Consider the following 21,324-nt stretch of genomic DNA (forward strand, 5'->3'; position numbering starts at 1 on the left):
TTGAGTAATAGAAATGGGATAAAATTTAATAATACAAAGTGCAAGGTCATGCCCTTGGGGACTAACAAGAATTTTTGCAATAAGCTGTGGACATATCAGTTGGAAGTGACAGTGGAGGAGAAAGACCTGAGTGTATTGGTTGATTACGTGGTGACTATGAGCCTCCAATGTGATATGGCCGTGAAAAAGGCTAATGCAGTCCTAGGTATTTCCAGTGGAGACAGGAAAGTGTTAATGCCATTATACAATGCAATGATGAGACCTCATCTGGAATACTGTGTGCAGTTCTGATCTCCCATGTTTAAGAAAGATGAATTCAAACTGGAACAGGTGCAGAGAAGGACTACTAGGATGATCTGAGGAATTAAAAACCTGCCTTATGAAAGGAGATTGAAAGAGCTAGGCTTGTTTAGCTAACCAAATGAAGGCTGAGGAGATATATGTTTGCTCTCTATAAATACATCAGAAGGATAAATACCAGAGAGGGAAAGAGTTATTTAAGTGCCAATGTGGACAGAAGAATAAATGGATATAAACAGGCTATCAACAAGTTCAGGCTTGAAATTAGATGAAGGTTTCTAACCATCAGAGGAGTGAAGTTCTGGAACAGCCTTCAAAGGGAAGCAGTGGGGGCAAAAGACCTACCTGGCTTCAGGACTGATCTTGATAAGTTTATGTAGGGGATTGTATGATGAGACTACCTACAATAGCGTGTAGTTGATCTGCAACTGCTAGCAGCAATTACCTCCAATGGCCAGTGATGAGGTACTAGATGGGGAGGACTCTGAGTTACTACAGAGAATTCTTTCCAGGTGTCTGTCTGGTGGGTCTTGCCCACATAGTCAGATCTAACTGATGCCTATATTTGGGGTCGGGAAGGAATTTCCCCCCGCATCAGATTGGCAGAGACCTTGGGAGGGATTTGCCTTCCTCTGCTGCAAGGTGGATTCTCTGTAACTTGAAGTCTTTAAATCATGATTTGAGGATTTCAGTAACTCAGCCACAGACAGTAGGTCTATTACAGGAGTGGGTGGGTGAGGTTCTGTGGACTGAATGTGCAGGAAGTCAGACTAGATGATCATGAAGGTCCGTCTGGCCTTAAAGTCTATGAGTCTACGAGAGGCGCTATTTCGTCCCCCCAAGGGAGCTGAATTTCTTTTCTCCCATCCCGTCCCCAACTCTCTGTTGGTACAGGCAGCTATGCAGAGGGCTAGGTCACAACATTAGAAGACCACCCTGACTGACAAGGGCTCAAAGATCTTGTATCTCCTTGGGAGAAAGGTCTTGTCCTCTACAGGCCATATTGCTAGCTATCAGGCCTTGTTAGCAAAATACGATTTTAACCACTGTTCCAGGCTTGTGGACTTTAAGGACAAACTTCCTCCTGAGGACAGAGCCCAATTTCAGTCCTTCATAAAGGAGGGCAAGTTAGTGACAAGAACATTCCTTCAGGCTGCAGAGGATGCAGCAGATACAGTACACAAAAGCCTGGCCACTCGTATAGCCATGAGGGAAGGATTCTTGGCTACAGAGAATTCTGAATTTGCTGAATTTCTTTTCTCCCATCCCGTCCCCAACTCTCTGTTGGTACAGGCAGCTATGGAGAGGGCTAGGTCACAACATTAGAAGACCACCCTGACTGACAAGGGCTCAAAGATGTTGTATCTCCTTGGGAGAAAGGTCATGACTGCAGTAGCAATACAGGTCAACCAGGCAGGGAAGGCACAAGCACACACAAACATCAGTAAGCACAAGGAAACTGGTGGCATACCACATTGTGAGTGTCATTTGAAAATCAGGAAGATGTAGTATTTCAGATTCAAGCAGCCAACGCCAAACCAACTGAAAACTTGGTCCATAGCATTGTTCTGAACTGAGATAGAAACACATAATTCCAAGCATCCCCATTTAGTGGCTGATAAGCTTGTCATAATGCAGTAAAAGAAACACCTTATTTTCTTTGAACCTAGTACATCACTCTCTATGTTCAGGACCCATCAATATTCCAATTTATTGTCCCTAAGTGTGAATAATGATGTTATTGACATGTCATATGGCACTGGTTCTCCCTTTGTCCTTTTCTTTCTGTGACACTAACAGCATCCCAGTGCAAGAAGGCAAGGGGTTTATTGATATCTGGTAGTAAGTTAAGTGACCAGTTCAGTGTATCTCAATTCACTAATGTCATAACCTTGAAGGTATCATGTAAGATACTAATAGAAAGCTAATAACATACCAATCATTAATATTATTTGTGATGTATGGACTGAAGACAAATGCAAAATTACAAACATATTGGAAATTATGTTATCAAGGTGTGTCTGCCAGGAAAGTCTAAAGTTACTCCACCCCAGACAAAGGAATGTGGTTCTGCCACCTTGAAGGTATTTGCAATGTACAATGAGAAAATGGGAATGCAATGTACATAGAAGGTAAACAGGGGGAGGAGATATTCTCTCAGCAGAGTGAAGAGATTCCAGGAAACAGATCAATTTGCATTTTAGTAAACACCAGTGGGGGAAGAAACTTTTTTCACCACTAGAGTCCATGTCACTTTCCTCACAGCTTGAAGGTACTTTACTTTGAGGGGTAATCTTCAGAAGAATCCATTTCAAGTTGCACGGGCTATAGAAGGGAGGTGCAAAGAACCCTGAGTTATCTTTCACCTAAGAACCAAGCACTTTGGATTTTGTGGGAGGATGACCAGGGTGATCAGTCATTTTGCTGAAAGATAGATGGGTAAGGAAACTACCTTGAACAAAGGCTATAGTTTGTCTTGTTAAGCTTAACCTCTTGAAAGTGTTTTTCGCTTTTATTTTTGTGCAACCATTTCTTACTCTATCCTTTATACCTGTATGCACTGAAAATGGAGGGGGACTGATACAGGGTATAAGGGATATATGTGACAGGTATGTCTTGAATCATTAATAACTGATGATTCCGTCTGGCCATCAAAAATGAGAAGAGCTATTCACCTTTGTTTATCCCAAAATAAGATTCATTTATGAAGACAATAAGAAAATGGTTCATGTAATGTGAGACACTTTGTCTAACGGCCCATAGATTAGCCAAGGTAAGCTATACCAAGTTCATCAGCAAGCCTTTGAGCATCTTTACATTCACCTGACACCTTAATCATTAGTATACTCAGCTGCAACCTTATTTTTCTTGCCACAGGGGTAAACAGAGGATACAGTGAACATCTTCCACCTGCAGTTCCATTCTCTCTAGTTCTAAATCTTTTAAGAAACAAATTTGATAAGATGGTCAAGAACCCCCAATGAGTCATGCCTCAAAGTCTCTCTTTTCCTGTTTTTTTTCAGACTGATTCTCTCCTCCTCCCCCTCCCCCCTGCCCCAGGAAACATAAAACAGGATTTTTTCAGAAAAATCAGTGTTAAATATAGTTTAAAAAAAGAGATTCCAGTTCGTGCCCATTCCCAGTCCCCTTTTTTGTGTATCACTTTCTTGAGAAGAAGCTAAAGATTGCAAGACTCAGGAATCAGAGTAGCAGCCGTGTTAGTCTGTATTCGCAAAAAGAAAAGGAGTACTTGTGGCACCTTAGAGACGAACCAATTTATTTGAGCATAAGCTTTCGTGAGCTACAGCTCACTTCATCGGATGCATCCGATGAGAGACTAACCAATTTATTTGAGCATAAGCTTTCGTGAGCTACAGCTCACTTCATCGGATGCATCCGATGAAGTGAGCTGTAGCTCATGAAAGCTTGTGCTCAAATAAATTGGTTAGTCTCTAAGGTGCCACAAATACTCCTTTTCTTTTTAAGACTCAGGAAGAGGTTTCTGCAGGGTTTGTTGATAGCCTATGTATTATCCTCAGCAGAATAATTTAGGGCTTGTCTACATTTGAAATGCTACAGCGGTGCTTTAGTGTAGACGTTATCTGTGTTGACAGGAGGGGTTTTCCCATCACTGTGGTTAATCTACCTCCCTGAGAGGTGGTAGCTAGGTATGAAAACTTCCATGACTTCTTCCAGCTCACATGAATCTTCTTTTGCAGAATCACAGTTAAGCTAGTGAAGACTTCCATCTCTGTTGGAAGAATTTTCCCAAGCAATCTCATCTACAGTTTACTCTGAGTTCAGTTTTCTTACTATTGAGTCAGACTTGTCAGTCTAGACCCTCCTCTTTCTCTGCCTTCACTTCCTACAGGGACTCAATTTTTCCTTTCTTTCTCTTCTCTGTGTAGCTCCTGTGAAATACTACTTACAATATTTAAACTACCCAATCTCTCAGATGTAGAATAATTTTTTTGAAAGTATGTTAAAATAATTGAGATAGTTTATTTGTGATGCAGATATAATAAGTCACAACTGCTACATAAAACTACAAAAAGATATTTCTAATAGCTAATAGTATTTTCAAAACAACATGTTAATGGCAGTGACTAATGTTGTTAGCCCCTCCCTAAGTAAAATTTAGTAGAAACAATGTGACAAAGATCACATCATTAGTCTTCTGGAGGCCTCAAGGGGTGTGGTATGAGTTATATATCCTTGTCTTTAGCTGTATATTTGTTTCAGTCTTAAAAGCTTGGAAACTATGTTTGCACAAGCAGGTTTGTATCTGAATAATATTAAAAAAATGTTGGTAATTTCATGAAAGAACTTAAACTCTTTGATTAAAAATTGAAAGTATTGCAAGTGAATCAGAATGTGAATGCTATATTTAATGCTGTTACATATGATACATAATTTCATAACTTATCAAAGAAAACACTTTGAATAACTTTATCATTGTATATTTTTTGTACACGTACAGAGTAATTTACAAATTTTACTAGTCATTATATATGTTAATAACTACTTCTATCATTTAATAGTTTGCACTTATACCGATGATGTAAATATGTTTAGTACAGCAGATATGAAAAAAACCTAATTTTCTGGATATGTTAATTAATAATACACTGGATTAGTGAATGATGTAAAAATGAGAAATCCCAATATGCTATTCTTTCTCTTCTTACAGTTTCTTAGTAGCTCTCCTAAGTACTATTTCCCTTGTTAGTTCACAGTCACTAAACCATAAGTATTTCTTGTCTCCCTTACGCTCCCTTTTCATGTAGGTCGTTCAGAACACACATTTTGAAAATAGTGTTGTAGCTGTGTTGGGCCCAGGATATTAGAATGTAGCGAAGAAAGATTCACCGGCGCGGCGCCTCCTGCTGGTCATCCTGGGAATTAGCTCTTGCCCAGCCCGAAGTGCCCTCTGCAGGCCAGTGTCTTGCCAGCTGCTGGTCCTGTGTCCCTCCTGGACCCCGGTGCCTTCACCTTGGAGTTCTGCCCCAGCAGTACCCCCTTATTCTGGGTCTCCCCTTCCAGGGGAACCCCCAACCCTCTAAACCCACCTTGCCTCAGTGGCTACTGCCAGTCATCATCTAGCCCCTGCTCACTGGGGCAGATTGCAGTGTAATAGCCACTCATCATTGGCAAGGGGTTAGGACCTGCTGCCTCTGCCTAACCCCAGGCTGCACCTTTGCAGCCCCAATACCTGCTTTGGCCTTTCTCAAGGCCTGCAGCCTGGGGGTTTACCATGATGGAGCTCCCGAGTTCCTCTTGCCTTTTCCCAGCCCTGCTCTGTTCCCTGTACCCTGAGCTCCCAGGCAGCTAGGTCCTTCCCTCTCCACCACTAGAGAGAGACTGTGACCCAGCTCCTCCCTGAGCCCTTATATAGGGCCAGCTGTGGCCTGAGTGGGGCATGGCCCCAGCTGTGGCTGCTTCCCCAATCAGCCTACCCTGTTGGTTCCCCGGAGCAGCCCTTTCCCAGGGCTGTTTTAACCCCTTCAGGGCTGGAGCGGGGTGACCGCCCCATTACACTGAGAGACAATGTGAGTGAGGTACTACCTTTTATTGGACTAACTTCTGTTGGTCAGAGAGAGTTTTTCAGCTTATCCAGAGCTCTTCTTCAGCTCTGGGTAAGCTCAAAAGCTTGTCTCTCACCAACAGATGTTGGTCCAATAAAAGATGTTTACCTCACCCACCTCGTTTCTCTATTTTTGAACATAGAAAGTCTATGTGTTAGCTGGCAAAATAAACTCATAGAACCATTGGGAGGAAAGGGGTTTGCTTATAATCAGTGGTGAAACAGTGATATTTTTCTATATGACAGAATACAATATATGAATCAACATAGCTGTGTGTGTGTGTGTGTTTAAAATGCTATTTATATAGTTTGAAGTGGTTCTGAATGTATACACACAAATATATAATGTAGCTACTAAGTGAACTAGATAAAAAATGTTTAAGTGAAACTAAAGATGAACTTATAAATTGAAACTTTTAAAAAAGAGTATTTAATGGCTAATGTGTTTTATAATTTCCCAAAGAAGAAAAGGACAATTACTTTTGAATACTAACACATCTGTCTATGCATATATTTTCCAGAAACTTTATAATCTGAATCAGAAGATGCAAAAACTAGATGAACAGAAGAAACAAGCAGAACAACAACTGGAGCACAAAAAGAGTTACATGATGAATCAACTAGCTGATATACAGGTGAATAGTGTAATATCTGCAAGTTGTTTTAAAACTGCAAATTTATTAGGCTTAATTCCAAAGGTTAACCTGTAATTTCTACTCAGTTGCTCTGAATTTGTGTCTGTGTGTACATACTATATATACTATTTTCTGTCTCTTGCTTGAACTAACCTATCAGATCCATAGCCTTGAGACAGGGTAAAGTACAAAGCAGAATTGATATTGGGGTCATTGAGAAGTCCTATGTTTTCTTCATTTGCTACACTGGCTCAGATAGCTTGGGGGGCTTTAGAAAAGCAATGGAGAAAATCAATAAAGGAAGAAAAAGATTTTGGCTGTAATAGAAATTGCCTGCTGATTACACTTTTGCTCAGTAGATGGCATCTTCTTGTAAATGATGGCTTATATCTTCTATATTAGTTACTAAACTGTATAATCCACAAAGAGAATTATTTAGCATTTTATTACTGAACACCACATTTTATATAAATATGATTATAAGCAGGTATAAGAAATCAGGATTTTCTTTTCAGGATTCTTTTTATTATTGTTATCCTTTCATTTGTGTAGCATATAAAACTAAGTAAGATATCATACTATCAAGGACGAGTCATATAGTTTATAGGTAAACAAAGAGAAAAAGCTTTTGGTTTAACCATAGTAGCCTTTTTATTTCGTATATATTGTAGTTTTGGTAGGGAAAAATTCATCCCCTGAACAGGAAAAAATTACGTTAGGGACCAGGAAACTCAATGCTGATTCTTTCAGATTGCTCCCTTTGGGGTGGGAAGACAGAGTCTATATCTACACTACCACGGTAAGCTGACCTACACTACACAACTCCAGCTATGTTATTCACATACCTTATGCTGAGTTACCGCAGGGTCTACACCGCAGGGGGTCGAGGGGAGAAAATCTCTCATTGACTTACCTTACTCTTCTTGTCGGGGGTAGAGTACAGGGGTCAACTGGAACGCGATCTGCAGTCGATTTGGCGGGCCTTTACTAGACCCGCTAATTCGACCACCAGTGGATCGATCTCAGAGTGTCAATCCCGGCTGTAGTGTACACCTGCCCTAAGTTTTTTGTCTCCATCCTCTTAACAAATGTGCAGAGGTTGAGATCTACCAAAGCAGCAAAGACACTGATACAGAGGTCAAGTGACTGCACTGTTCTTCAGGGCACTCCCTTCCTATGCTAACACTTCCTTTGCAGATATGTCCAACTATCTGCTGTCCCCTAACCCACCACTCAGGTGATGTTTCAGTTGGAGGGGTATGCCACAGAATGTAATGTGGAATGGGGCAGCACATTATGTTCTGTGAGGACATCTCCAGAGATTTGAGTCAGTAACAGCAATTCTATATGTAAAAATATTACAAACTTAGTCTGATATGGTATCTTATAGCTCTGGAGGGCTAGCAAGAGGAGTTTTAGACTGCTGTAAAGGGGATTCTTCTTTGAATAGTGTCCCTATGGATGCTCCCCTTCAGGTGCACATGTGCCTCCATGCACCTTTGATCAGAGATTTTCAGTAGCAGTGTCTGTTCGTCCTTCGCATGTGCCCTGTACATCCTCATGCCAAGAATATATGGGACTGTGTGAGCCAACCACCCTCAGTCCCTTCTGAACAACCCTTGGCCTGAGATGGAGTATCCAGAATGCCCTCTTTACTCAGGCTGTTCTTGGTATAGTTTAGTTAGTTAGTTAGTTAGTTTGTTGGGATTGTTGTTCCCCTTTTATTAGCCTTTTTCCTGATTGAGGGGTGGTTTTAGACTTGTTTTCTGTGGTATGGGAGGATCCCCAGACTCTAAGGGTATGTCTACACTACGAAATTAGGTCGAATTTATAGAAGTCGGTTTTTTTGAAATCGGTTTTATATATTCGAGTGTGTGTGTCCCCACAGAAAATGCTCTAAAGTGCATTAAGTGCATTAACTCGGCGGAGCGCTTCCACAGTACCGAGGCAAGCGTCGACTTCTGGAGCGTTGCACTGTGGGTAGCTATCCCACAGTTCCCGCAGTCTCCGCTGCCCATTGGAATTCTGGGTTGATATCCCAATGCCTGATGCGGCAAAAAACATTGTCGCAGGTGGTTCTGGGTACATGTCGTCAGGACCCCGTTCCCACCCTCCCTCCCCCCGTGAAAGCAAGGGCAGACAATCATTTCGCGCCTTTTTTGTCTGCTGCCAGCCAAAGATGTAAAGGATCGATGGAGTGGGTCAGAACAAGACATAGACCAGATTTGTTTTGGACTCATTTTCCTCCTCCCCTATCTAGATCACACTGCAGTCAGTCACAGAGAAGGCGCAGCGAGGTTAATCTAGCCATGTATCAATCAGAGGCCAGGCTAACCTCCTTGTTCCAATAAGAACGATAACTTAGGTGCACCATTTCTTATTGGAACCCTCCGTGCAGTCCTGCCTGAAATACTCCTTGATGTACAGGCACACCCTTTGTTGATTTTAGCTCCCTGAAGCCAACCCTGTAAGCCGTGTCGTCAGTCGCCCCTCCCTCCGTCAGAGCAACGGCAGACAATCGTTCCGCGCCTTCTTTCTGTGCGGAGACGCCATACCAAGGCAAGCATGGAGGCCGCTGAGCTCATTTTGGCAATTAGGAGCACATTAAACACCACACGCATTATCCAGCAATATATGCAGCACCAGAACATGGCAACGCGATACCGGGCGAGGAGGCGACGTCAGCGCGGTCCCGTGAGTGATCAGGACATGGACACAGATTTCTCTGAAAGCATGGGCCCTGCCAATGCATGCATCATGGTGCTAATGGGGCAGGTTCATGCTGTGGAACGCCGATTCTGGGCTCGGGAAACAAGCACAGACTGGTGGGACCGCATAGTGTTGCAGGTCTGGGACGATTCCCAGTGGCTGCGAAACTTTCGCATGCGTAAGGGCACTTTCATGGAACTTTGTGACTTGCTTTCCCCTGCCCTGAAGCGCATGAATACCAGGATGAGAGCAGCCCTCACAGTTGAGAAGCGAGTGGCGATAGCCCTGTGGAAGCTTGCAACGCCAGACAGCTACCGGTCAGTTGGGAATCAATTTGGAGTGGGCAAATCTACTGTGGGGGCTGCTGTGATGCAAGTAGCTCACGCAATCAAAGATCTGCTGATATCAAGGGTAGTGACCCTGGGAAATGTGCAGGTCATAGTGGATGGCTTTGCTGCAATGGGATTCCCTAACTGTGGTGGGGCTATAGACGGAACCCATATCCCTATCTTGGCACCAGAGCACCAAGCCGGCGAGTACATAAACCGCAAGGGGTACTTTTCGATAGTGCTGCAAGCTCTGGTGGATCACAAGGGACGTTTCACCAACATCAGCGTGGGATGGCCGGGAAAGGTGCATGACGCTCGCATCTTCAGGAACTCTGGTCTGTTTCAAAAGCTGCAGGAAGGGACTTTCTTCCCAGACCAGAAAATAACTGTTGGGGATGTTGAAATGCCTATATGTATCCTTGGGGACCCAGCCTACCCCTTAATGCCATGGCTCATGAAGCCGTACACAGGCAGCCTGGACAGTGGTCAGGAGCTGTTCAACTACAGGCTGAGCAAGTGCAGAATGGTGGTAGAATGTGCATTTGGACGTTTAAAGGCGCGCTGGCGCAGTTTACTGACTCGCTTAGACCTCAGCGAAACCAATATTCCCACTGTTATTACTGCTTGCTGTGTGCTCCACAATATCTGTGAGAGTAAGGGGGAGACGTTTATGGCGGGGTGGGAGATTGAGGCAAATCGCCTGGCTGCTGGTTACGCGCAGCCAGACACCAGGGCGGTTAGAAGAGCTCAGGAGGGCGTGGCACGCATCAGAGAAGCTTTGAAAACCAGTTTCATGACTGGCCAGGCTACAGTGTGAAAGTTCTGTTTGTTTCTCCCTGATGAAACCCCCTGCCCCTTGGTTCACTCTACTTCCCTGTAAGCTAACCACCCTCCCCTCCTCCCTTTAATCACCGCTTGCAGAGGCAATAAAGTCATTGCTGCTTCACAGTCATGCATTCGTTATTCATTCATCACACAAATAGGGGGATGACTACCAAGGTATCCCAGGAGGGGTGGTGGAGGAGGGAAGGAAAATGCCACACAGCACATTAAGCACAGCACTTTAAAAGTTTACAACTTTAAAATTTATTGAATGACAGCCTTCTTTTTTTTGGGCAATCCTCTGTTGTGGAGTCGCTGGTTGGCCGGAGGCCCCCCCACCGCGTTCTTGGGCGTCTGGGTGTGGAGGCTATGGAACTTGGGGAGGAGGGCGGTTGGTTACAGAGGGGCAGCAGTGGCAGTCTGTGCTCCAGCTGCCTTTGCTGCAGCTCAACCATACACTGGAGCATTCTGGTTTGGTCCTGCAGCAGCCTCAGCATTGAATCCTGCCTTCTCTCATCACGCTGCCGCGACATTTGAGCTTCAGCCCTGTCTTCTGCCCGCCACTTACTCTCTTCAGCCCGCCACTTACTCTCTTCAGCCCTCCACCTCTCCTCCCGGTCATTTTGTGCTTTCCTGCACTCTGACATTATTTGCCTCCACGCATTCGTCTGTGCTCTGTCAGTGTGGGAGGACAGCATTAGCTCGGAGAACATTTCATCTCGAGTGCGTTTTTTTTTCTTTCTAAGCTTCACTAGCCTCTGGGAAGGAGAAGATCCTGTGATCATTGAAACACATCCAGCTGGTGGAGAAAAAAAAAGGGACAGCGGTATTTAAAAACACACATTTTATAAAACAGTGGCTACACTCTTTCAGGGTAAACCTTGCTGTTAACATTACATACATAGCACATGTGCTTTCGTTACAAGGTCGCATTTTGCCTCCTCCCACCACGTGACTACCCCCTCAACCCTCCCCCGTCCCCGTGGCTAACAGCAGGGAACATTTCTGTTCAGCCACAGGCAAACAGCCCAGCAGGAATGTGTCCCTGAAGAAAAGCACCCTATTTCAACCAGGTGACCATGAATTATATCTCACTCTCCTGAGGATAACACAGAGAGAGAAAGAACGGATTTTGGTTGAATGCCAGCAAACATACACTGCAATGCTTTGTTCTACAGTGATTCCCGAGTATGTGTTACTGGCCTGGAGTGATAAAAGTGTCCTACCATGAAGGACGAAATAAGGCTGCCCTCCCCAGAAACCTTTTGCAAAGGCTTTAGGACTACATCTAGCAGAACCGCAAATGCCAGGGCAAAGTAATCCTTTCACATGCTTGCTTTTAAACCATGTATAGCATTTTAAAAGGTACACTCACCAGAGGTCCCTTCTCCGCCTGCTGGGTCCAGGAGGCAGCCTTGGGTGGGTTCGGGGGGTACTGGCTCCAGGTCTAGGGTGAGAAACAGTTCCTGGCTGTCGGGAAAACCGGTTTCTCCGCTTGCTTGCTGTGAGCCATCTACAACCTCCTCCTCCTCCTCCTCATCTTCTTCGTCCCCAAAACCTGCTTCCGTATTGCCTCCATCTCCATTGAAGGAGTCAAACAACACGGCTGGGGTAGTGGTGGCTGAACCCCCTAAAATGGCATGCAGCTCATCATAGAAGCGGCATGTTTGGGGCTCTGACCCAGAGCGGCTGTTCGCCTCTCTGGTTTTCTGGTAGGCTTGCCTCAGCTCCTTCAGTTTCACGCGGCACTGCTTCGGGTCCCTGTTACGGCCTCTGTCCTTCATGCCCTGGGAGATTTTCACAAAGGTTTTAGCATTTCGAAAACTGGAACGGAGTTCTGATAGCACGGATTCCTCTCCCCAAACAGCGATCAGATCCCGTACCTCCCGTTCGGTCCATGCTGGAGCTCTTTTGCGATTCTGGGACTCCATCATGGTCACCTGTGCTGATGAGCTCTGCATGGTCACCTGCAGCTTGCCACGCTGGCCAAACAGGAAATGAGATTCAAAAGTTCGCGGTTCTTTTCCTGTCTACCTGGCCAGTGCATCTGAGTTGAGAGTGCTGTCCAGAGCGGTCAGAATGGAGCACTCTGGGATAGCTCCCGGAGGCCAATACCATCGAATTGTGTCCACAGTACCCCAAATTCGAGCTGGGAACGTCGATTTAAGCGCTAATCCACTTGTCAGGGGTGGAGTAAGGAAATCGATTTTAAGAGCCCTTTAAGTCGAATTAAAGGGCTTCACTGTGTGGACGGGTGCAGGTTTAAATCGATTTAACGCTGCTAAATTCGACCTAAAGTCCTAGTGTAGACCAGGGCTAAGCAGTGTCTTTCCTGCCAGGCAGCTATCCTGGTCAATGACAAAGTTTCTTGGTGCCTCTGCAGTTTGGGGGACACCCATATCCTGAGTAAGTGTAAGACTTGCTCCTTCTTCAAAAGCAGATCTCAAAAAAAAAAAAATCAGAGAGATTAAATTCAAATTATTGGTGATTGAGCAAGCCCTAAGACTGGTCTCTGACCTGAGCTCTGAGAACCGCCTTGCACCCTGGCCTCTAAGCACACTTAGTACCCCATCAACTTCAGGATCCTTGTCACTTAGAGCCTCAAGGGATACTATTGCTGCTACCTCACCCACCTCTGGGTTTTGGTCATTGAAATTCTCAGGGAAGCCAGCATCTGCCTCAATATCAACAGTACAGGGAGCTTCATATTCTAAGTCTCTGGGTACTGATAAGAAAAGTAGGAGTCCTAGATCTCCTTCTAAGATGTCTCAGTCGCTGTCTGAGAAAAATGTTCTGGAGACCTCAGTTCCCAAAGGGAGTTTTGTTGAGGCTTCCTGTGTCTCCGGTACTCTGAGGATATCTGAAGTGTCCTCTAAGAGTCATACTACTACCAAAGAGGATATGGTACTGAAGATGACTTCGTCTTTGGGTAGTCCTATCCATATCAGTAGAAGTTCTGTGCAGAGCTGTATCACATCAAACACTTTTGTATCCCCAGTAGCTATGCCATTATCCTATAGCTCTGCATTGGTAGTGCTGGAGTCTGACCCCGGACATTCTGATACCAAACATTCAGGGTCCGTAGCACACACAAACTCAAGACAGATATAAAACATGGTACCGAAAACGGAATCCTGTGGAGGCCATCTAACTCCTGCCTACGTACCACTGGTGCTGTAGAGTTTAGTATTCAAAGGTCCTTCTTGTCTTGAATGAGCCAGAGTACCTATTACTGGCACCGGACATCTGTTTGCACCGAGATCCTCCAGGTTATCAACTCCATATTTTTCACTGGGACCTCCTTCTATACCGACTTTGACCATCCAGAGTGAACAAGTATCACCTCCCCTTGAGTATGTTGACAATGACTCTTCTGAGAGATTTTGGTACAGGATTCTCTTGCTTATTCTGTGAGACAACGTTCTCCTGTCCATTCTGAGCGGACAGATGACTTTGACCCTTGTCTAGCTGGTATGATCAACGGAAGATGCTTCCTCCCGTGCCCTATGGGCCCCACAATGTTCATAAGAGCCCTGAAACACACTCAAGGAATATAGGCAGAACCATTTTCCACTGTCTTCACTCCGACCAGTAGAGGAGATCTTTGAGGAGCAGGAGGTAAGGGCTGACAAGTAGGCAACACCTCACACAAATATTTCATCATCATAGCCAGATGAGGCTGTAATGCCTCCACCACCTTCCATGGCAGATGTCCTTAGACAGTTCCAGGAGCTGAAGAAACTCATTGCTTATGCTTCATATGCCTTTATAAGAGTCCAGGATTCCTATCATAAACTCCTGGACATTTCCGTTCGTGTTGCCCTCCCGGTTTTTTGCTAGAGCCTGCTAAGGTCATCTGTAAATATGCTGACAAAAAATGATTCTGTTCCAGCCAAGGACTCAGAGTTTTTATTTTAACACGCAACACCAAATTCCCTGGTTGTGGACAGTTAATGAGTGCAGTAGACAACACAGTGCTAAGTCTACCCCTTACAACAAAGACCAGAAGTGACTCGACGTCTTCGGTCATAAGAGTTACTCCTCTGCAACATTGCAATTCAGAATAGCTAACCAACAAGCATTCATGTGAAAGTATGACTTTCTGAATTATAATAAGTTTAACACCTTTATTGAGCAGTTGCCAGAGGAGCACCACAAGCAATTTAAAGCCATCATAAATGAAGGGCAACTCTTAGTGGAAACATCATTCTCGGCCTCCTTAGATTCAGCTGATACTGCAGCACAGTCAGTCCATTTCCACTGTGATTGTGATGCAACAAGCTTCATAGCTTCAGTTGTGCAGCTTCCATAAGAGGTGCAAAGTACTGTTGAGGACTTGCTTTTTGATGGTCTCAAATTGTTTGCTGAGTCTACCAATGACATTCTTCATGCTTTAAAAGATTTGAGGGCCACACATAGATCCCTTGGGATTTATATACCTGCAAATAAAAGAAAATTCAGCAGGTCTCAGACAACTCAAAGATTTTGCCCAGTTTCTTTCTCTAGTTTCCATAGACCTTCTGAACCACCTGCCAAGAGTCCTAGGTTCTCTAAAAAGAAGCTACAAACTGCAGCAGCTACCTCATCCCAGCCCTCTGTTTTGTCCAAGTGCCAGTTTTGAGTTCAGATCATCCATTCCACAAGATTCTACAGCTGTGCTATCCTATCCTCCTCCCCACCTTTGGATAACACTTCTCCCCCTTTCAACCTGCACTGGAGAGAATAACATCCGACAAATGAGTTTTTGGAGGTCGTAATATCAATTATTCAAACTATTTCATTTCCATCCCAGCCCCCTTCCCCATCCCTTTTCAGCGACCCATCTCACAATCAGTAGGTGAGACAGGAAGTCACTTCCCTTCTATGCTTAGGAGCTATAGAACCAATTCTAGTCCAGTACAAGGGAAAGGGGTTCTGTTCCAAGTATTTTTTGTTCCCTAAAAAGAATGGAGGATGGAGGCTTATATTATATGTCAGATTCCAAACAATTATGTGAAATAGCAGAAATTCAGGATGGTGACCCTTGCAGCTGTAATTTGCTCCTTAGATTCTGGGGATTTGTTTGTGACTTTCAACCTTCAGGATTTATATTTTCATGTCACAATTCACCCTTCTCACAAGAAGTTTCTTCATTTTACAGTCAACCACAATCACTTCCGATACCATGTGCTCCCCTTCGGACTCTTCTCTGCCCAAGAGTATTCTCAAAGATAATGGCAGCTCTAGTTGCCCACCTACGTTGACTAGGTATAGTTGCTTTCCTTCATCTCAATGATTGGCTTCTCAGAGGTCAATCTTAACCAATGACAAGGTCTCTGTTCCACAGTTTAGGCCTTCAACACAATCTCGAAAAGTCTGTTTTGACCCCAGTTCAGTGGATAGATTTTATAGGAACTTTTCCAAATGGTGCAATAGCCAGAGTTTATCTACTTGTGGACAAGTTCACACACTTGAAAATCATATTGCAAGAATTCAATTAAGTTCTCAAACGTCGTCAAGAAATTGTCTTCAGCTGTTAGGTCATATGGCAGCTTGTATCTTCATAGCCCAACACACCAGATTAAATCTCCTGTGTTTCCTGGGATAGTTCAGGACAGTTTATATAGTGAACAAGCACAGTCTGGACACGCAGGTGTCTGTTCCCTATCAGGTTCTGGACTCAATCAGTTGGTGGAAGAATCCTGTATGGGAGTTCATTTCATTCCTTTAGTTCAAGCTCTTTCTACCATCGTTATTACATCAGATGCATCCCGCTGGGATAGGGAGCGCATCTGAGACCACACACCATCTAAGGCAAATGGTCTCCCCATGAGAGTCTTCTGAACATCAATTATCTGTAGTTGAGAGCAGTCAGGAATGCTTGCACTCACTTCTTTCCACTGGTCTGAGCCAAATCTTTCAAGACTGCCACAGACAACGTAGTCTGCATGTTCTACATCAATTGTCAGGGGAGGGCGTGCTCCCCCTCACTATGTGCTTAGGTGATAAAACTCAAAAATTGGTGCATAGCCAACCAGGTAGTCATCTCCGCTTCTTACCTCCTGGGTATACAGAACACCACGGCTGACGAACTCAGCAGACACTTCTCCCAGAGTTGGATTCACAAGTCATCAACAGCATATTTCTAACCTGGGAGATTTCAGAAGTGTTTTTGCCACCATCACCAACACAAAGTGAAGTAATATTACCCAAGAGGGGGACTCGATCCTCAGTCACTAGGAGATGCCTTCCTTATTTCATGGGTAAGGAGTCTTCTTTACACTTATCCACCAATGCTGTTGCTCGTAAAATTTCTCAGCATGGTCAAGCAAGACAAGGATAAGGTCATATTGATTGCACCTATTTGGCTGAGACACATTTGGTATCCTTCATTGATTCGACTTGCTTCTCGTCCACCACTGACCATTCCAGTCAGTTGCTGCCTGTTGTCTCAGGATACTCAAGTGCTTTATCCCAAATTGGAAGTTCTGTGACTCCAGGTGCGGCTCCTAGATGGTTCTCTGGTATAGAGACTTCCTGTTCAACAGAGGTACAGCAGGTGTTGTTAAACAGCAGAAAGATATCTGTGATAAATACTTGCCTTCAGAAATGGAAGTGATTTCACCAGTGGTGTACCTGTCATTAATTCTCTCTTGTTCCCTCTTCTCTTTCCACCATCCTGGGCTACCTGCTAGAATTAAAAAGATCAGGTCTCACTATGAGTTCCATCATGGTTCATTTGGTGGATATTGTGATACTCTGTACCTCAAAGTAGTACTCTGGAACTCTCATATTCACCACTGTGATATTATTATGATGTGTTTTGTACAAAGTATGCCTTGTGCTATATCATTTAAAAAGTCTTAATCTGTTGAACATTAATATCATGTTGAATTGTATGTGCTATCATTGTGTGTGAAGTTATGAAGTATTGCTATATATAAGGATTTAGTTGGGGATTGGTCCTGCTGTGAGCAGGGGGTTGGACTAGATGATCTCCTGAGGTCCCTTCCAACCCTGATATTCTATGATTCTATGTTACTGAAATATGTTGTGAGGTTGGGAATGCCCACGGCTAGCCTTTCAGTTACAACAAAAGAGTAGCCATCACTAGCCAGATGGTCATCAATGGCTCATCAACACACAGTCCATTCTTCCTGAAGCTTCTTGGAGAAGGCACGTACACCAGGAGGGGCGGGCTAACCACATCACAGCAAGGATCTTTCTAGCACCTGGAAGAAAGTATAAAAGAGAGACAGTGACATCATTGCTAGGCCTCTCTTCCCCCTCATCTCAGCACCTGGAAGAATGTCTGCAAGAAAAAGACATTGAACTGGGAAAGTTTGGTCCCAGGCTGGAAGGTAGTCCCTTGAATTGAGGAACTGTAACCTCCTTGTACCATCTTGCAGGGTGAGAAAAGCTGTTTGATTCAACTCTTGCTTAGACTAAAAGTTTAGGATTTAGAATGTGTTTGCTTTTATTTTCTTAATGTAGCTATCTCTGACCTTTATGCCTACCACGTATAATTACCTAAAATCTATCTTTCTCTAGTTAATAAACTTATTTTAACGTTTTATCCTTACCAGTGAGTTTGTCTTGGGAAATCTGCTCAGGTTACAAAGGCTGGTGCTTGTCCACTTCCCTTTGACGAAGTGGTGAACTAGGTAATGAATTTACACAGACCAGGTTTCTAACCAGTGCAAGATGGTACATTCTGAGGTGCAAGACTGGGGAACTGGGGGGAATTCACTGGAGCGTCCCTATTGATGGTTTATGAGTGACTGGAAGATGATTCATGTAACTCAGCTGGGTGTGTCCTTGCCTGTGGATGTCTGTAAAAGTGCAGTGCCTGACAGAGGCGGTAGCTTGACATCAGCATCACAATGTGAGAGGCAACCTAGGCTGGTTGGTTTGGAGGGCTCAGCAGTCCCAGGTTGCACACCGGGGACCCCATCACAGCCAAAACAGCCTTTTGCTTGTCTGTGGAAGGTTTTTCAATTTTTGCTTGCCCCACAATGTCAAGTTTCCTCAGAGGACTGATTAATCTTTTTCCACAGATCATAGAACTTACTCCAGTATGGGACTTGAACCTTGTCCTTAATTACCTTGTGAAATACTCCTTTGAGCCAGTAGCTATGTGTTTGGTGCTTCACCTGTCCATGGAAACAACTTTCTTGGTGGCCATCATTTCCGCCTAGAAAGGTGGAGAATTGAGGATTTTAATGGCAAACCCTCCCAGTGTTTTTCAAGGAAAAGGTTTCATTACAACCACACCTCAAGTTTCTACATAAAGTGTCTTCTGACTTTTATATTAACCAGAATATTCATCTTCCATTTTTTTTCTGAAACCACATCAGACTAGGCAGGAAGCTGTCTTCCATACCTTGGACGTCAGGAGGGCATTAGCCTGTTGTTTGGACAGAACCAAACCATTCAGAAATCAAGTATCAGAAGGGTAACTGTGTTAGTCTGTATCCACAAAAACGAGGAGTCTGGTGGCACCTTAAAGACTAACAGATTTATTTGGGCATAAACTTTCGTGGGTAAAAAACCCACTTCTTCAGATGCATTGAGTGAAAATTACAGATGCAGGCATAAATATACTGACACATGAAGAGAAAGGAGTTACCTTACAAGTAGAGAACCAGTGTTGATGGGAACAATTCAATCAGGGTGGATGTGGTCCACTTCCAATAATCGAGGAGGACGTGTCAATATCAAGAGTGGGAAAATTGCTTTTGTAGTGATCCAGCCACTCCCAGTTCCTATTCAAGCCCAAATAAATGGTGTTAAATTTGCAAATGAATTGTAGCTCTGCAGTTTCTCTTTGAAATCTGTTTTTGAATTTTTTTTTGTTGAAGGATGGCTACTTTTAAATCTGTTATTGACTGTCTAGGGAGATTTAAGTGTTCTCCTACTGGCTTTTATAGGTTACTATTCCTGATGTCTGATTTGTGTCCATTTATTCTTTTACGTAGAGACTGTTTGGTTTGGCCAATGTACGTGGCAGAGGGGCATTGCTGGCACACGATGGCATATATCACATTAGTAGATGTGCAGGTGAATGAGCCCCTGATGGTGTGGCTGATGTGGTTGGGTCCTTTGATGTTGTTGCTAGTGTAGATAGAGGGACAGAGTAGGCAACAGGGTTTGTTACAGGGATTAGTTCCTGGTTTAGTGTTTCTGTGGTGTGGTGTGTAGTTGCTGGTGAGTATTTGCTTCAGGTTGTGGGGCTGTCTGTAAGCAAGGACTGGCCTGCCTCCCAAGGTCTGTGAGAGTGAGGGATCATTTTCCACAATAGGTTGTAGATCATTGATGATGTGCTGGAGCGGTTTTAGCTGGGGGCTGTATGCGATGGCAAGTGGTGTTCTGTTATTTTCCTTGTTGGACCTGTCCTGTAGTAGGTGACTTCTGGGTACCCGTCTCACTCTGTCAATTTGTTTCCTCACTTCCCCAGGTGGGTACTGTAGTTTTAAGAATGCTTGATAAAGATCTTGACAAAGAAGAATGTTTGATAAAGATCATTCAAAAAGTCTCCCAGGTTGTTTGTTTCAAATGGGGACAGATCTAAAGGATCCACAGTCTCCACCCAGAGACTCTTGAGATGGATCTCTGAATGTATTATTTCATATTATGACTGTGCCAACATTCAGCTTCCTTGTCTCAGTCTTCTTCTGTGTCATTACTCAAAGATGTCCCAGTTGCTGCAATTTGTAGAGCTGCAATTTGAACTTCAGCACATACTTTCTCCACCCAATATGATGTGGTTCATGCCTCTAGATCAGATGCTGTAGTTGGCAGTGCAGTTCTGTCTTCAGTATTACTCTGTTCGGAAGCACCCACCTCCCTGTGGAGATACTGCTTCAGAGTCACCTGAAGTGGAACACCCATTAGGACAATACTTATGGAAGATGGAGAGGTTACTCACCTTGTACAGTAACTGGAGGTTGTTGAGATGTGTGTCCCTATGGGTGCCCAGCTATCCGTTCACCTTCCCCTCTGCAGGATTTTGTGGTAGAGAGGAAACTGAGGGTGGTTCACCTGCACCGCCCTATAGATCTTCGGTGCAGCACATGAGGATGTGTGGGGCACGAGGATATGCAAGCACAGGCATGGACCAAAGAGACACTGCTGCCAAAAATATCCGATCAAAGGCAAATGGGGGCACATGTGCACCTGAAGTGGAGCACCCATAGGGACACATATTAAAGAACTCCAGTTACGGCACAAAGTGAGTAACCTCTTCTTTCCAACCAAGCCAACTCTATTTCTAGCCTTGCAGGGCACAATATATGATAATTAAAGTTGTGTTATTTTTATGGAAAAGAAAAGCTATTTCGAGTAATTTTTAGAGGTTTCAGTGGCTCCTTCTGAGTCCTGTACAGTGCCATCTCATGTTAACTGAGGGAGTTGGCTTTGTTAGTGGAGGGATATGAAAAATAGTCCTATCACATTTTTACAAAATCTCTAAAACACTCCTAAAATAATGTATTTGTAATGTGTGGCGTACTCAACATTAGGAAGCAGCTGGTCATGACTCCATAGTTAAGGCTGAGTTCTCATTTGCACTTGACACAGGAATTTAACCTCTTTATTATGTATGAAAAATACAGCATATGCACCTCAAATTTACAGCACTTACTCTTTTTATGTATAGAATGAATTTTCTGATTTATTTTCAAGTAAGATAATTAATTAGTCTGTATTAAAATTAATTTAAAAAATGGTTCCTTTCAGAAATATATTCTCGACCTTTTCAGTTTTGTTTTGTTTTCTGATTTTTATTAGTAAAGGGATGCCTCTACCTCAGCATTCTTGCACTTGTTGCATAACTCCAGCAGATGGCTGATAGTGAGTGTACATGTGGATAGAAGTCACAGAATATGAGAACTCTGCCTATAAAATTGTTCCTCAAATGTCTAAAACAACCCTAAGTTAAATAAGCTTGTTGTGTAAAAGATCACAC

At 43.8% G+C, this 21,324-nt stretch overlaps 1 protein-coding gene across 1 annotated transcript in view; it reads left to right on the top strand.

Moving 5' to 3' along the window:
• CCDC178 (coiled-coil domain containing 178) overlaps positions 1 to 21,324 on the top strand; it is a gene marked incomplete at its 5' end in the record, with an annotated part of 366,439 nt that overhangs the window by 121,088 nt on the left and 224,027 nt on the right. The window contains 1 exon segment of the mRNA XM_084618717.1: positions 6,406 to 6,519. Within this exon segment, the coding sequence (XP_084474843.1) occupies positions 6,406 to 6,519 (114 nt within the window).

This window comes from Lepidochelys olivacea, assembly GCF_965140295.1.
Source record: "Lepidochelys olivacea isolate rLepOli2 genome assembly, chromosome: 2".
NCBI lineage: Eukaryota > Metazoa > Chordata > Testudines > Cheloniidae > Lepidochelys > Lepidochelys olivacea.